This window comes from Ptychodera flava, chromosome 12, assembly GCF_041260155.1.
Source record: "Ptychodera flava strain L36383 chromosome 12, AS_Pfla_20210202, whole genome shotgun sequence".
Classification (NCBI taxonomy): domain Eukaryota; kingdom Metazoa; phylum Hemichordata; class Enteropneusta; family Ptychoderidae; genus Ptychodera; species Ptychodera flava.
Window position 1 is genome coordinate 6,469,519 of NC_091939.1, and position 19,040 is coordinate 6,488,558.

Here is a 19,040-nt window from a genome sequence, read left to right on the forward strand (position 1 = left end):
TTGAACGGGGACTGTCAATAGAGAATTATGAACACAAGCACTTTCAACTACTTCTCTATGTTATATGAAGACTCTCTTATTTCTTTCACAAAAGAGTGGTTTGATGGACTGTTCATGAACGAAAAGTCTATGACAATGGTCCATGAAAGATTAATTTACTTTATATCGGATGTTATAAAAAGGGAAAACGGCTCCACATCTGAGCTATCATATGTTGAGTTTGTGTCGTTACGTTCAGGGTCTGCACTTAGCAGTGAATGTGTGTATTGTTTGGAGGAAATCTATGGTGAAGCGAAGTCAGATCTACAGTGTAGAATATGTTTGATCCTTTGTCTCCTACGTTTCTAACCCGAGTGTGGTTTCTCATCAGTCGCAAAGCGGTTTCTTTTCGTTAATTTGTGTTTGTGATATTCTCCCTTTTTCTAATATCACGTTTTGTTGTTCTTCAAGGAAGCTAGGATGTCAATATTTTGGCTTTCCTGTGAAGCTAAGCAGTTGCTGTTGCAGGACTTTCTGTGCAGATATATTGTGTCAATAATTTTTCTTTTCAGAGTATTTAGCCTTCGGAAGATTTCAATGTCAAGAAACGCTATTTCTTGTGAGTTTTCGAAGGAAACTTTAAATGTTGGGCGCATTTTGTTGATTGCGTTGATGAAATTAGTTATATTGCCTAGTGTACCGACATATATGCAAAAATATCTTCTCTGAATCTTTGCTAGAAGTGGATTTCCGCATATACACTGCACAGTTACACAAGTTTGGCGAGCTTTTAGAATGATCGTTCGACTGGTGGAGCCTTTCATTTAGATAAGAAAATTGCACGGTTTTACCCACTGTGGCACGTTGCAGTAGGTAACTTGGCTATTGCACCGCGCGTGCGGCAAATGTCAAGGTGGCTATTGACAGGCTAAGATCAGGAGACAGATTTTGTCGATGGATTGAATCAAAGTGTTCCTAGTTTGTGTAGAACTTGTTGTAAATGATTTTATATCTCTACCATAATTCACCTTTCGTTTAGGGAGTTAGTCAACGAAGCGGGTCGGTGGTAGCCGTCCCTGAGACAGTGTCTCAGGGACGGCTACCAACGACTCATGACAGAGCGGTAGAATGCACTTCGGGGACAGCTTTTTGGACTTTCCAACTCTCAACATGTTCTGGTCTATCGTACGTTGTTTCTCATTTCAAGGCCTTCTCAAAAAGGATGATTTTTACCATCTTATTTTTCCGAAAATCTAAAACTCTTTTGTTCTCCGGAGATTTGGTTGGCGGTCATTTGGATTTCAAATATCAGTAAGTATTCGTTTCTGTAGCACCATACTTTGCACGTTTACCCCTGGCTTTTATTCTTGCTTTGGTAAGACAGTGTTTGAAAGCTTTATCAAGGAAAGTTTCAACAAAAGGTTTACGTCTTTCACTTTAGAGGCGCTCACCACTCAACACTAGCCCACCCCTGCCGAGTGACGCCAGAATGAAGCCAAGCCGTCCAGCTATGGCATCGACGATAAAGAATAGTCCCCAAAACTGCGCAGCGTGCTTTTTTCTCGACAAGATCGAATGCTCCTTAAAACGCTAGGTTACGATAAGATTATTGACCTAATTATTGGCAAAAGCTGTGAACTTAGACGCGAACAGTCAAGATAGTCAATTACATGACGGGATAAAATCTCAAAGTTATCGTTCAAAATTATGGCCTAATTTTTCAAATTGACACTTTTGAAATTATGCATTGAGTGAATAATTACGTGTTTCATGCAGTCTTGGTATTACATAAAAAAACGCGACTTTATCCCTCTATCCGGCTACTGTCCTCCTACTGGTTGACTTTATCAACTTTGTTCTCCATATGCTATGCACAAATTGGTTAATTATTAATAATTATCTGTGATATGTAAGTACATAGTATAATTACTTCAAGAGCTGCTTTGTTAATAAATTTATTATTTGATGAATCCTTTTGACGTCACGCGATTGAAGCCATTCTTTGAAAGAATAGTTTATAAACCAATGGTACGACAATACCGACATCCTTTGACAGGCACAACACTAGCCACAGGACAGATATTTTAGAATTTGTATCTTAAGATGACATCAATGAACTTATTTCTCTGAAATCAAGTTTATGTTATCTTGAAAGGCTGGATTTCGATCTTAATGAAGTCAATACTACGTCAGCGAAGGGCCTCAGATATATCTTGCAAAGCCACCCACGTGACGAGAAGAAATAGTGGTGGCCTGTCCTCTCTTAACACTCGACCATGCATTTTTTGATTTCGCTCATTTAGTTTTTGCTGAGTTTGATGAAAAACAGATAAATAATGTAAAATAACGTTTTGTTCGACTTATTGGTAGGTGTACCCGTGCTCCAATATATTTTATTCTTTTCCTTTAATAATTGAATTTCGACTGTGATGACTAAGCAAAAACTAAAGCTGCGGTAACCAAAGTACATGGGCGGATGTTTCTTATTATACTAGACTGACTCTGGCAAAATAGTCGCATCTCGGAAACCGGCCATTCCGACCATTCCAAGGATTTAAAGGTTCATATCTCATACTTATCCCATGTCCTGTACCACTCTACGAAGTGCGTTTCTCTGGAACACTGTTAGAACTATATCAACAAGGCTGGAAGGTTTACTTCTTTTTAATGTTTCTGAGTTGTTGTTACCTAGCGCGTCATATGAAAAGAAGTAACATTTTGTACATAAAAGGTGTTACTTATCACAACAGAATTAGAGAAAAAAAACGCTCTGGTCCTGATGTAAGATTCAACCAAAATTGTCCTAATATTGTTCCACTGAAAACGCTTGTAGTTTCAGTTTAGGTACTAGTAAGCTTACGCGTCTTGAAAGTGAGAGTCTGACTTAAACTTTTGCTTAATCTTTACCAAAGAAAACTTTAAACCATTCTCTTACCAAATCAAGAATAAAAATAAGGGGTCACCATGCAAAGTGTAGTACCAGGGAAACAAAAATCCCAAACATTTGCCGATATTTGAAATTCAAAATGGCCGCCATCCTTGTGTTAACTTTGTTGGGAAAGATAAAATTTTCGAAAAACTAAGACGTTGAATTTTTTCTGATTGTTACAATTGCTTTGATCAAATCAGAACAGAATTATAATATTCCAAATATCTGTCCCCGGTACGCATTCTATATTAATTAAATTCAGATGATTACTTAGTAAAGAGACAGCGATACACAAAGTGTTGCATTCTACGCATGGCTTTATTAAGCAATTCCAAATGAAACTAGAAAGTGATCTAATAACAGACTGATTCTAAACTGACGTCAAACGCTTTCAAAAGTGGGGCCAAGTGTCGACCATACGATAATTTTGAACGAAATTCTGTGTCACAAGTGAGCAAACTTAGGATAAAGTTTAACGGAATTCCAATATCACGTGACAGAAGAGTAAACAATAACACCTGCACAATGATATCATAGGTTTTTTATGTTTTAAGGGTCTATAATTGTTTCTGCCTTCGATGAATTCGTCTCTCGATAGATTTCAAACATAATGGATGATAAACCAGAAGATCATTGAATGAAGAGGAGACTTTCAAATAAAACAGAATTCGTGGGGTATCATATTGTGTCCCGCGTACTTAATGTTTTGGTTATTAAAATTGAAGCATACTGATTGGTGATTAATAGATAATATTTCAAGTTGAACTTCATGTCATTCAAATATCATGAACAGAGTTATTCAGGAGTAGCCTGAAAAAAGTTACAACATTCCCCAAAGTCTAGTACAAATATATTGAAAACTGACGCACAGTCACACTGTCAAAACTAATGTAGAAAGACAGAATGGAAGTCGATCATAGGTGGATGAAATATCATCGTTTAAGATTATTTGAAGGGTAACGATCACTAAAAGTTAAACGGTTCTGCTGTGCAGTTAATGACGTGGCATTGAGATTTTCTAATAAGTACGCAAGCTTTGACTTCTACTCATTCCTTGACGTCATCATAGCTTCCTTATTTGCCTTGCAACTGCGCATTGGCATCGTTCCATGACCGAACTAATGGCTGTGTCACCTGGAAAAAAATGTGGAGAAGCAACAATATTATCGAGCGTTCTGCGGTTGAATCATTGCATGATTTCTCTATATCCGTGGCTATTTATCGACTAGCAATGTGGTTTAATCACTGCTCCTTGCAAATCCACAACCATTGTTCCTTTACATGAAAATGATGATGATACACGTATACTTACTTAATCTCTGTGTTCGTAGTTCCAATCGATAGTGTCGCCATCGGTTGGTTTAACAGAATCAATATCTGTTGATTGACAACAAAAAAGCTCGTGTGAATATGATGCTTAAACTTTACTTCATGAGACATTACACTTCTTCCGTCCAGTAGGACGTTTTTGTTTAAATCAAAAGTGAGTAGCATTTGCTACAATACCCTATAACTAAAGATTGTACAGTGTACAAACATCCTTCAATACGATCAAGTCTTGTCCTCTACATAAAAAAAAGATCCATTGGTAGGGTTTATTCAAAGGCTTTTGGTCTCCAAAGAAGTTTTCTCAGTTCAATAATTTGTAATTCGTAGGCGTTTTGGGGAAGGTAAACATTTCGACTTTATAACTTAAAGGCCTTGATTGAGTTTGGATTAAAGCTCAACTAGAAAGTTGACAAAATTATGGAGGTGGTAAGTCTGCTAAGCATGGAACTGGTAAGACAAATTCGGACCGATTCGATATACGTCTTCTGAAGGGGACAATAACATTAACTTTTGACAACATTTTCATTGTTGTCTTTCTCGGAAACAACTAAGTTGTTATTTTTTCCCAAGAGTATGTTGAAATATATGCAATGTAGGCCTACTACCCTGACGAACACCATACATCGAGTTTAATATGAATCTTTGTTGTTTGCAAATGAATTTCTAATCTGTACTAAAATCTAGATGTCAACAATGAGATTGGATGCTACATACATTCAAACTTTGTTGACAAGTTGAACACTAAGCTTTTCGAGATTTGGTTTTTTGAGTATAATGAGGCACATATTACAAACAAAGAGAAATAATTAAAAATCAGCCAAATCTATGAGCCAAAGGGGTATGATGCATCCTGCTTGTCAAACAAAACCAAGTGAAATGGGTTTTTTTCGATTTCCTTGTAGAACCTTTTTATCTCAATTGTTGCGCATTTCAAGCTTGGACACTCAAAAATAAAGACGAATCTCTGTGTTTCAAGCATTGTTACATTCTTTTGGTCAGTCACGGTGATCGGCGCTATTTGGAAAATCCAACTGCCCATTCTGCCGATGAACCGAAAATTCGGAGCCACTTTAGCACATATCTCGAAGTAAAAACTAAATACGTTCGTGGTCTATCAGTAATAAAGGCATTACGCTGTCGCTAAATTTCATAACACTATATGAGCTTGTGGAAAAGACAGTCGTCAGGCGATTAACATACTAACTCTGATGTTCAGGCTCCAAGTTGTTAATTTTGAAGTACCATTTATCGTTTAGCTCGTTGTTATTGTGCTGCCCGTTGATTTCTGTAACCACACGATTAGGCATTTGTCCGCTGACCGAGAAACTAATTAAATGAAACAATAATAAGTCATAAACATTTGTACTTACGTTCCCGAGGGTAATTGTGACGGAAAGTTTCGTTTAGAGTGCAGTGTCTAACTCGCTGTAATTAAGGTTCCAAGACAAGAAATTGACCTTTTTAATCTAAAAATTCTCTGGTGGTAAATAAGCTAAGAACCCCTGTAAATTATACATTTTCTGAAATCCTAGATATAGGGAAACATTTTGGTAACAACAGTGTCACCGTTGTTTGCATAACTATCACGTGACAGGTAACTTGCATAACCTTTCAAAAATCGGTTTTCCCTGTTTTGTATCAATACTTCAAAATATCTGACTCAAACTTGCTGGAAATTAAGCTGTAACAACGCTCTTCCAACATGTGTCTCAGATTTTTTATCTTGCTTAGTTTTTAGAAATTAACTAGGATTAAATTCACCGCTAAGGAAGTTTTTCTGGCATAAAAATTGTTTGAGAAGGAGTAAAAAATTCTGATACAACATTTGGAAGATCCTTGAGACAGCTTGCATTCACACCAATTTCAGCCACATATCTCAAAGCACTGAAACATAACACAGGGAAAACCGATTTTGAAAGGTTATGCAAATTACCTGTCACGTGATAGTTATGGAAACAATGGTGACACTGTGGTAACCAAAATGTTACCCTATATCTAAGCTTTATATATAATTTACAGGGGTTCTGAGCTAATTAATCACTAGAGAATCGTTAGCTTAAAAAGGTCAATTTCTTGTTTTGGAACCTTAATAAAGATAGTATTTGCATACGGCAGCGGTCTCACATTCATGAACGAATTGTAGCGGGTCAAATATAATAATGAGAAACGTCTAAATGCAAAGCCTAATGCGTGAAGGTCTGGCTACAAAATAACGTTGTTTACGATTATTGACGAACTTGAACGTTCTCGCAGGAAGAACTTGGACATCTGGCGCTGTAATTTCCTTGTAGATTAGAGTAATCGTCGGCAATCGTTTTACCAAGCAATCAGTTGTCATTATAACGACACCCTTGTAACATTTTGGACAATCATTAAAATTTATAACTGTAAAGTAAGTTTCACTTTTGAAAAAAAATATCGGTGATTGTTCAACTGAAGTTTTTTATATCAGTATGAGGGTTATTCGTCCTACCTGAACGATTCGTACTTAGATTCAGCTTTGGCCATACAGTCATAGACAGTATCAGAATTGTTAGCCTGGATTGGAAACTCCTGTGGAGCCGTACCAGCAACTTTGTTCGTTACTTTTATTGTGACTTGTTTCATCGTTGCAAGTGTGGTACTGTTTTTTGCTGTCGATATCGCTGCAGTCAAGTTCAGCACCTGAGTCACAATATACACAAAATCAAAACTATTGTCAGCGACTTAGGAAGATTTTCATAACACGACAAAATCTGCATTCTTGGGAATGTAGGAATGTTTTATGGTACTTCAGGTAAACGGAAAATAAATGGTTCCAAGTATTTGTCATTAAGAACATGATCATTCTTATTCGTTGCATCTCTGGTTGGCATTGACAAGTACAGCGCTTGTCACTTGAGTTTGAGTTTGGAGTTTCATTGTTTTGCACACACGGATTTCTTGATTGTAACGTACAAGCTGTTTTACTCTGACACACAACATCAAAGTTTGTGACGTTTGCCGCACGTTCTCTTATCATACCGAACGTCTCAAAATAAAAATGCTGTAGAGCTTTCACCTCTCGCAAAGTGACAGTCACTGTATTATTTCTGGCTAGGCGTATGATTGGCTTAAACGATTGCATCCGGTCAACCCATGGAGGTAACTCACATAGTGTGCAACTTGTCAACCACATCGCAAAGTTCGACCATTTTGTATCAAGGGCGTGATTGTACGGATAAATCATTTATGTAATGGGAATATTAATATCGAAATAAATTCAAACATTGAAGCTAGTCTTTATGGAAATGGCCAGAATAACATGTGTATTGAATCCAGAAACGTAACTCAAGGCGTGCTTCTAATTTGTTGTAAGTTGTGACTCAGTTTCGATGACTTCTTATGAACTCAACGTCAACAATAAGTGCTGTACATTGTCGACCACTGCAATGCAGATACAGTTTCTCAGGGTGAGTTAAATACTAAACTGGTTTTGATAAATAACCCTGAAATGTTATGTACTGTCGATTCTGACAATCAAAATATCTCTTTGCCGTTTTTTTATGATCACAACCGATGTCTTTGTATTCCCGAACTATCAAAAGCCAGAGATCGCTGGTGGTTTCCTTTCCACGGAAGTACGTTCTTCCCCTTGTATCGTGCATTCTTTCGATGCATTACTCCAAAACAACAAATATGAGAAGGTATAGCGATAAACTCTTGGTCGTCACACGGACATGTTTTCATTTTTGTCAAAGACTTGCCCAGAGACATGCAGAGACATATGTATAGGCCGACCGAGACTGCGAAGTTTTGAGCAATCATAAGCCTGAATTGACTAAATTGGTTTTGTGCTACCGGAAAGGCAGACAAAGGGCTGTGAAAAAATACACTGATTCAGAAGGTAATTGAATTTTGTTTGAAAATCCTCATGCGAATACCATTCTCCATCAAAATGATGAAAATGCAATGTAAGTACGTATGGTATTGCAGCCATCTTGGTAAAATATATTAATGCGGACGGCAAAATATACAAAAAGAGAGATTTATTTGGCTTGCCAATTAATCCGCGACAAGTGGCGTGCACAATAATAATAATAACAAGGCAGTATTGCTGAAGGCAATGAGTACTTGGGCTGTGATAGAGTAATTTTGAGGACAATATATACTACTATTCAAATATGGTCTTGAATTTCCTCCTGTCAATTAGGCATTTGATTAACTGGTTATTAAACGAAGCAATGGCATGAAAACGGCAAAATATGTCTAGCAACTTTTGTGGAGTTTGAGGCAGGGGTTCTCTATTAATAGTGGAAATTGCTTAAACTCCTTAAATATTCAAATTACAGCAAATTTCATTTTGTTCTCGATGGTAGTTGTCTAATATTTAGATGGGCATATTTAGATTTCTACCCTATAGTTATCCCTATATATCAAAAATCGGACATCCAGCTCTATTGGCTTGCTCAGAATTAGATATGCACATAATTAATGAGGTACAATATGTGGTGTCATAAGGTGTCCCATCATACCAAATATGAAGGGTGTAGCACTTGTGGTTACTGAGTTGTGGACAAATATATATATTTGAGGTCAAAGGTCATTGAGGTCACGTGACATTTTGTCATAATAATTGTATTGCTAAGTTATTCCTATATACCAAAAATCAGACCTCTAGCTCTATTGGCTCGCTCAAAATAAGATATGCACATTATTAATGAGGTACAATATATGGTGTCATAAGGTGTCCTATCATACCAAATATGAAGGGTGTAGCACTTGTGGTTACTGAGTTGTGGACAAATATGTATATTTGAGGTCAAAGGTCATTGAAGTCACGTGACGTTTGTCAAAGTTATATTGTTAACTTATCCCTGTATATACCAAAAATCAGACCTCTAGCTCTATTGGCTCGCTCAAAATTAGATATGCGCATATTAATGGGTACAATATGTGGCGTCATAAGGTGTCCCATCATACCAAATATGAAAGGTTTAGCACTTGTGGTTACTGAGTTATGGACAATAATGTATATTTGAGGTCAAAGGTCACCAAGGTCACATGATATTTTGTCAAAATGTCTGAGATATCTGCGTGAACCGATGGACTCACTGATGGACTCACGAACGGATATGACCCAATCTATAAGCCCAATGGACTTTATCCGTGGGGACAAAAAACTGTGTGACTGCATCCTTTAGGCAATATGAATACGATGAGAAACTAAATTTTTATTTTTCTTGGCCTTATACATGGGAGTCTATGGAGAACTGCCTTATACATGGGAGTCTATGGAGGTGTAAACTAAAAAGTCCTCTAAGACGGCCAAATTCGATCGCATTGTGAAACAAATCGACGTGCATCTGAATGGGGTTGGGTACTATTCTTGTGCAAAGTTTGAAAGAAATTGACCAGGGCATGTCTGAGATATCTGCGTGAACGGACGGACGGACGGACTGACATGACCAAACCTATAAGTCCCCCAGGACTTCGTCCGTGGGCACTAAAAACAACGCAACAGTTATTACAGCTACACCGGCGGTAGGTTCATATCCAGAGCCCCGTACGGTCTGCCGCCGTCGCTTGAAAACAATCTCATAAACCTGGCCATATGGGCAACTGTGTATGGGCAGCTGGATACTTGACTTCCCGAAGAAGGCGAGCAGTCACGTTCAAGCTCAGGATTATTTGTCGATCAAATTTAAGTAAATTTACCTTACCTAGATGAAATTTTGTCTATAGACTGAAATTTCGCCGAAGTTTGATAAAATTGCATCGATTTTTCAGGTTCATATCCGACATTTTTGAGTTTTGAGTGCAGACAGAAATAAGTTTTGAGGCAATATGGCTGCGACCCCATGTTGACCCCTAGCCCTGCGTACGATGCTATGTGCTACAGCTAACACACAGCATCGTACGCAGGGCTAGCGAGAGAGTTGCCGACATCGACGGTTATTTACGAGAAGTGAATAAAAGACTGTCATTTTTGGAAGTGATCGAGTAGCTGAGGTAGGCTGGGATACGACTTGGGCCCAAGAACGCTGAATTTCGGCAGTAATTTGGCTTTTTACGTCACGTCCCAAAATGGATATGAAGTCACCGACCCTACGTACGGGTCTTTGCAGGGCTGTGGTGAGCGGGGGATTAGCTGTAGCGGAACACACAGCATCGTACGTAGGGCTAGTTGACCCCAAGTGAAAATGTGTTCGCGATCAAATCTTCCTATATTTTTTTCAGAATTTTCGACAAAATCATTGCTTCTTAAACCTTTTGTAAAATATAAAATACTAAAATAAAATGCGATGTGCCATGTCTCCAGATTTCTAAAATATCGTTCGTTGACCGTTCGACGGAAAACTCATGCATTTCGCAAAATTGTGACGCAGTTGAAATTCAATACGGACCGCCAAATAATCTTAATGAGACGAGATCATTCAAGACATCCTCCAATTATCCAACCATTCGCGTTAGAGTTCAGCTCGCTTAGAGTATCATAACATTCTTCGGCCTTCGTTTAGATCGACCCTAATCTCTCCCATTAGGAAATAAATACACAAGCTACCTTGACAAAATCTTCGTGCACCATCCAGGACCAAACGCACTACAAATCTGTCTTGACGTCATCATCTCCTTACATGGTAATCGGACATACCGTATTTTTTAGCAAAGGAGACACAGAATACGTCGGAGTATTCAGTTTCAAAACGTATTACATTGTGTAATGTTGTCAAAAAAAGGTAATGTTACTGCAGTGGTATAAATTACAAAACACAAAAGTTCAAATCAGTTTATTTTGGACTGGCTTTACCCAACATTTCATATTGTTTCTTATGCCAGATTTGACCAAGTGCTTACTGGCGACCCCTTTACATGCAAATTTTGTGTCAAATGGTGTGTTCTCCTGGAAAAACAAACGTACGATTTCTATATGAAGGAGGCGAAATTTGCCCTCAAAACTCGAAACCACCCCTTTATGGGGTGTACCTAGCTATTTTGAACGAGCTTCTCGAATCTGCAGCTCTATTTCGAAATGATGGTCTGGTTTTCTCAGCTCAAGGATAAGTGTTCTCCATCGCTGTGGGCATTACTATTCTCAACAGGGGGTACAGTTTCCAGTCGTAATGTTTTTCATTGTGTCCGGGATATAAAACCTTTCCTTTTCACACTTTTACTTTGATTAACACTAGTCCACATCTTGTCAGCGATTAAACATGTTTCAAGTTTAAATGTTAAATTCTGGTCTCGAGCCCTCTTGTTCGACCAAACTGAAATTACCCCTCCCACTTTGGCTCGTCCAGTGGGTGTAGCAAGGGTCGTGCCATCGCCTAGGAAACGGAGGGTGCATTAATTGTTGCATTTCGATGCACATTTTGATTATATTCAGAAGATTTTGTGGCAAAAACTCAGATAGAGAAGCATTAATATTCACATCTCACTTATTCAAGACTGGCTGAGAGCAGCACTTCCATTCAGTTAACATCATTACGCCATTTATTATGCCAAGAAAGATGAAGCCAAGACATTTTGCCCTCCCTGGTCTCAGCCAGAAATGGTTATACCTTACAGAGTTTTTTCCCACGGAATGAAAACAAATGTACTTGGGCTGAGGCCCAAGTACAATAATATAATATTTATTGCTCAAAAGCGCACTACACAGCGTCTCAGTGCTCTGTACATTACAATAACATTACATATAGATATGACATCAAATCAATTTCAGCAATAAAAAATTACAGATAAGTACTATAACACTGCTTAAAAAGATGAGTTTTAAGACAACGTTTAAAAGACTCACAAGACCAACCAAGACAGTGAGCATCAAAAGAAAGCTCATTCCACAGCAATATGGCAGCAATTGAAAATGCGCGATAACCATAATTAACTGTATGCCCCTAGCGTCACGCCTTGTAAGAAGTATTTTGTTAGATGAACGGAGAGCACGCTCAGGGATATTTATAGCTACCATGATTGCAAATACTGTGGAGATTCGCTACGAAGAATTTTGAAAACAAAAAGCACAATTTTGAACTTGATTCTCTCTTTCACTGGCAACTAATGAAGTTGGAATAGAACAGGTAAGATATGTTCACATTTCTCAGTGCGTGTTACGAGACGTGCGGCCGCATTCTGAACTGACTGAAGTTTTTTTTAGCTGATAGTCAGGAATCCCATGCATCAGGCTATTACAATAGTCTAGTCGTAAGGTGACAAAAGCATGTACTAATTTCTCTGTGGTCGGCGTATCTATCAAAGAACGAATTTTACCGATTTTGTACAGTGCAGATTTACACGTGTTATTTATTTGATTTGTCATAGAACCATTCAAATCGAGCACAACACCAAGATCTTTAACTGTAATGGACGAGGTAACAACGAAAGTACCGATCTTGAGACTGTCAAGTTTAGTCACATCTCTCTTAAAACGCGATGAAAAGTGAACTACCTCAGTTTTTTCATCGTTTAGGATCAGCATGTTTGACCTCATCCACTGACGCACGTTATTATCCATGCATGATTCAAGATCCAACTTAACATCGTCTGGACTATTACAAGCAACATAAATCTGAGAATCGTCAGCGTAAAGCATGTCGTCAAGGCCTTGGCAAGAAATAATATCATCAAGAGGAGTTGTGTAAAGAGTAAAAAGTAAAGGTCCTAGGACAGAACCTTGTGGGACACCAAATCGTAGAACAGCATCTTGTGATGTTGTGGAATTAATACAAACACGTTGAACACGGCCTGTTAAATAGGAACGAAACCGCTGTACGGCTGTCCCTGTTATTCCAAAACGACACTGCAATCTATTGAGAAGGATGTCATGGTCCAGAGTATCAAAAGCAGCTGATAAATCCAGCATAACCAAAATGACATCCTTTCGTGAATCTAATGCTGTCATGATATCATTATGAACCCTAAGCAATGCAGTTTCAGTTCTGTGATTTACACGATAAGCTGACTAGCATTTTACGTACAATTTATTTTGTGATAAAAATATTTTCAATTGATCCGCGACAATACGCTCTAAACATTTGACAAAAAACATAAATTTGAAACTGGCCTATAATTTTTAAGAATATTGTTATCAAGACTAGGTTTCTTTATAAAAGGCTTATAAAATGCAGTTTTAAAAACGTGCGGAACAGTACCTGATAAAAGCGAGCTGTTAAAAAGGTGAGTTAAAAACGGAGCGATTTCAATAAATACAATCTTTAAAAATTTCAGTTGGTAAAATATCTAAAATGCACGATTTAGAAGATGATTTTAAAACTAACTATAAAACACACCTTATGCTGTGATACTTGATATACCATATTCTAAAACACGTGTTTTTACATGTTCGATTTGTAATTTCGACTTTTGTTTGAATTGTAATTATGCGCAAGCCTTTAATCGGTTATCTTGAATAAAACAGTAGGGAGATGCAAGATATCCAATTTTCATATATTTGAAGAAAATGGAACTAACTTTAAATCTAAAAAGTCAAGTTGTCGTTGTGGAGTGACCAATCACGTCAAGGTGATGTGGAATCTGAAATCTTTTGTTGAAAATTCGCAGATGTATAACATCGTGCCTATTGCATTTATTCCTTCTGCACTTTACAATCATAACTTCGATACTAGAGCTGACCAAGGCCGACTTCCTTGAAGACCAACTCTAACTTCGATACTAAACTTGTCAAATCGCGGATAAATCTACGATATATGTCGGAAATTCACGACCTTACAGATCTTGCCAAGCACGACTTCCTAGGACTGTCTGCCTTGCGTTGAGTGTATTGCTTTAACAGATGGTAAACTTATTAGAAATGATAGGAGGTTTTCGTTGACTCAAGCTTCAAGATGCAAGACCATCTCATCCTGTTTTGACGAGTATTTGAGTAAGGGGGAAAACCTTGACTTTGAATATTAATGCACTTAGGTAATGTTCAATGGCAAATAGCATGGCTGTGCGCATCTAGTTAGCTTTTCAATCTGACCGATCTTCAACAGCACACAACAGAACGCTGTGAAAGGCCAAAAGCCCGACCGTTTTTAATAGGGAATGACGGTAGTCAACTTACCGTAAGGCGACGTGTCTTCGGAGCCCAGAAGTTAAAATTTTCAGCGTGTCCTGCGTGCCTTCTGTTGGCTGAGTGACCAACGGACGAGTTCCACCTAACTATATAATCCTGAATTGTCACGTGATGTTACTGTATTTCAAGGGCGCTTATAACCGATTGGTTAGCTGAACTCATTGTTCTCATTGCATTATTCCCAAACAGTTAGTCAGGTATATGAAAGCCGTAGTTTCAGACCCCCTAAGCCACTATAATTAACGGCAAACTACCAATCAAATATAATCTTCCGAGTCTCTGCACATCATCAATATTTTACCTAATGATGCCCATATATGGGCATCGATCATATTGAGCAAAGTGGGCGTGTAGAAGTGACACTTTATTTACAAAAAGTGAATATGTATTCCGGACAGTTTCCGCTTGTTTCCTTCTGACCAAATCTCTGCTGAAAGAACCATTGTAAACACGGCGACTTCATTTCTCCTTCAAATTGTATGTGACTAATCTCATTGAAATAATTTGCATACGTCTAGAAATGTAAAGAAATGATAAAATGATCAAGCGTTAGAATACAGAAGAGCATATAAACTTGAAAATAAATTGTTCTCATGGTTAACCGTTCACGTGAATTCACATTTCATTACACTATTAGAGATGAGCTATACGTTGTAGGGAAAGTGGATAATTCGAGGGACGCGGGTACGTTATCATTGTCTTCCACATTCATAAAAATAACATCGCGAAGGCAAATTTGTCGGTGATTTACAGAGCAAGATTTTAGAAGAACTGAAATATTTTAATTTGTTCGCTAAATACGGATTCTGATACGAACAAGATTTTAACAGAACGGGAAAATCAGTTTTAATGAATAAAGGTCTATACTTGCCTTGAGAGATGTATGTACAGATACTATCTCGTGTAAGTCACAATGACAACAAACTTATTCTAATCACTTTTTATCTGCCGGCGGAATGTGAAGAATGAATTGGTTGATATCAAATTTGGGAAAAAACTTGCTTCACTGACAGACATTTGATACACTTCAAGCCATACTGCAAAGCGCTCCAGTCCCGTCTACACCAGATTTCAGTCTGCCATTCAAATTAGCTGTAGATGCTAGTGATACGGCAGCTGGTGCTGTTTTATTACAAGAGGATACTCATGGGATAGATCATCCTGTTTGCTACTTTTCATGCAAATTTGACAAACCAAAGAGAAACTACTCTACAATTGAAAAAAGAGTGTTTATCTTTGATATTAGCATGACAGCATTTTGACGTTAATGTTACTTCTTCAAATCAGTCAATAGTGATTAACATTGATCACAGCCCTCTTGTTTTTCTGCAGAAATTAAAAAGCAAAAATCAGAGATTATTAAGATTGAGTTTAATGTTACAGGAGTTTAACCTCGACATTAGATATATCAAGGGCAGAGACAAATTAATTGTAGACTGTCTCTCTCGTATTTAGAATTTATTGTTGTTTACACATTTAATAACACATTTTTACAAGAAAGATTTTTCTTTGAAAAAATTTCTTTTTTGAAGAGAAGGTGTGTTATGTAGGTCATTTTACCTCGCTTATGACCTGAGTTTTATTAGTCTTGAACATCTTAAGGTCGCTGTCCTTCACGACCTTGAATTCAATTAGTCATGTTTGGAACTCTCTGGAAATTCAATTAGTCAAAAGTGGAGATATTTTTAGAGCAGTAATTAGCATATCAATAGAGGTTCTGCATTTTCTCTTGTATAACCATTTAAGTATAACTACTGGGACGGCACAGTTTTCGGTCAGACATTTGGGATCGTGTTCTGACGTGTTACTTCAAGACTTTGGAAACTACAGTAGTGTTAATTCCAAGAATTTCCAAGACCTTCACTGCCACGCTGGATTTATACTGTGGACTTTGCACTACTGTGGATTTTTCACTCACTCAAACCTGCAAGCCAAGGACTGTTTACTCACTCAATGATCTGTCTCACTGTCTGACTCAACTCTGGAGCTTTTTGCCGTCCCAGCCGAGATAAATACCCTGTAAACTTCTACAGTTTGTACTTTGTCCCCTGACTTAGTGATTAGTTTTATTTTTTGTAATCAATTTTATTATAAAGGAAATTGCCGAGTTCACAGTTTTTTTCTCACGTAACAAGTGTGGTAATGAAAAATTACAGCATAAAATTTCTTGTACACAATTGCCCTCTTAATCACCATAAAAAAAGTAAAGTACGTTCATATCAGTTTTCATATATGCACAGATATTTCCGGTTTTGTATTGGATTAAAATTGTTCAAAGTTTGCGCAATAGACATCCATGTCTTCGTCTGCTTTTAATGCTTGCGATCACGTTTATGAAAGCCTTAGGCTGCGTTCACAAATAACGGTGGGTGGGGGCTGGAGCGAAATCTCATTTTTTTAGCTCGCCCTCAATCCTTTCAAACATTACAGAAATAACGGACGACGCGTTGACCATTAACGTTTATTTATGGGCAAGGGCGAGAGGAAAGCCAAAAATTAAAGCCCCAGTATTTGTAACTTTCAACATTTTTTTTCATATTTTTGATTAAAATGACATCCTGAGTATGTGAAAGCAGACCATAATTAATACTGAATCACATGGTTTGCATGCCCAGCCCGCCTCACGATTAACAGTAAAAGGAGTGAAAAATGACTTCTTGTCCGGACCAGAAGTCAGCTTTGTTGACACACGAAACGAAACGTAATCACACCACCGCGCATGCTCAACCACATCTACGCAATTGTTTTACTGTGGCGTCCGTAGAAACCATACGCTCTTCGAAAAGGTCTGATCCATCGAAACTGGAGACTCAGCTGAAAACGCGCGAAAGTTGGGTGAAATACCGGAAAGATATAAATATGTAAGTGTTTATAGATTGTTCCGACTATAATGAGCCGTGCAAACAGACGTCTTGAACAGCTAAACTAACGACGGAGGCAGTCGATTGTAAGCGTCATGCAAGGCACTGCATGTTGTGACCGATGGTACGGAGAGTTTGCTGAATGAATTGAGAGAGAAAAACATATATGAATAAAAATTCAACACTTCACCATTGTAATCATTGAACTAGTCGTTTCTTCCATTATTGAGTAATTTCGTTGAAAATAAATTACCGGACTGATTCTGCTCCGTCTACTCAAACGAAGTTTTGTGTACGGCCAGGCTACGCTGCAGGCAACACAGTCTATCAACTTCGCATATCGTTGCCGTACGGCGTAATTGAAAACGCTCAGAAAGGAAAAATTATATCTTGAATGCAGTACAAAAGTCTTACTTATTAAATTTAAAAGTATTTCCAAATAATATCGAACGTAACGGGTATCTAATCCTCACAAGGACTACAGTAGTACAATTATATCGGCTAGCTGCGATGCGATGGCGCTACCAGGCATTGTAAGCAGAAGTTCGAACACAAGAGAGATCACGGCATCACTGCAAAGTCGTCCCCTGCGCACCCGGCCCGACAGCAAACTAACCTCTTGGTTTGATTCTGTTGTTTATATATTTTTGTATAAAATTCATGATACATATATCTGACTTTCACAACTGTACAATTTGCTCAGGACTGTGAGTTTGGCTGTAGTCTAGAGACGATCGGAGGGAGCTAAGGCAGGCCCCAAATTTGCATGGACAATGCCCGGGACAATTATAGACGCAGCTCGATAAGAAAGTCATTCACATAAACCTAAATGAAGTGATCAATACAAAACTTTTAAACATCACTGGTTCTGAAAATTTATGATCAACGGTTCTGACCTACGGATTTTACACTGCGACGTTGTTTTTTGTGTGTTTGGCCGGCTACTAGTCCTGTAAGGCTGTACTACATGGAGGTAGTAGACTGTACAAGTGCAGCGGGGCCGGGCCGAGATTGGTGTGGGGCCTGCAGCAAGGTAAAATTGACAGCGTCCATTGCAGAATGCCCGCGTGTTATCCTTTCTCGTTTGGGAGGGAATTTACCGCTGTATTCAGAATGCCTTTTTACCAGTATAAAAGCTCAGTAACTGATGCATCAAGAGCCAAGAGTCTGTAAATTTCTTAGCAGTAGCTCCATTGTATTTTTTTCTAAATTTTCGCTGAGATACAGCAGTGCGTGTACTGGTCCCGATCGTTCTGACTCAGGCGTTCACAGCTGTTTAGGGAGACGTCATTATTTACCACGTGGGGGTCGGAGGAATTACATTAGAAACTCCGAAATTTTGAGTCACACCCCAGCCAACCATGATGACTTTGAGTAACTCCTCTCTAACAGAAAGTTTGGCTTACCTGAGCCCATGTAACAATATGTAGATATAAAAGCTTACCTAATAAGCAGTCTCCGACCATATAGTATTGTTAAATTTGGATAGGTAGCATGTCATTATGGTATGGTTAAATGTCCAAATGGTTGTTGAACTCAAGTCAAATAAAATATACATTTCTATGACAATATAAAGGATGAATTCACAACAGTTCAGTTTTGTCCTAGATCCTGTGTACTTATAGTGATATCTGTCGACAACATTTCTGCATGACCCAGCCTCTCCTTCCAACCCTGGTAACGTCTGCAGAAAACTACTGTGTGACATCATCATCACCACTGTTGATCCTCATCTTTTCTGTCGCTGGTGCCATTGCGTACATGAACAACGATATCATTCTCATCGTCACTATGTTCTCTTTCATAATAACTATTGCTAGTAGTAGCAGCTACTTGTAGTTTTTTGCCATGCTTCATCTATTATATATTTATTTGTACTGTTAGAGTATTTATTTCCTTTTCATTTAAT

At 38.1% G+C, this 19,040-nt stretch overlaps 1 protein-coding gene across 1 annotated transcript; it reads right to left on the reverse strand.

Moving 5' to 3' along the window:
• Positions 1–3,207: 3,207 nt before the first annotated feature.
• On the reverse strand, positions 3,208–14,361 carry LOC139144821 (uncharacterized). Its single transcript, XM_070715613.1, has 5 exons — positions 14,259–14,361; positions 6,711–6,901; positions 5,442–5,563; positions 4,221–4,285; positions 3,208–4,042 (listed from the first exon to the last, which is right to left on the reverse strand). The coding sequence occupies exons 2-4, from the start codon at positions 6,842–6,844 to the stop codon at positions 4,221–4,223; spliced, it is 321 nt and encodes a 106-aa protein (XP_070571714.1). The 5' UTR covers positions 6,845–6,901; positions 14,259–14,361; the 3' UTR covers positions 3,208–4,042.
• Positions 14,362–19,040: the final 4,679 nt, after the last annotated feature.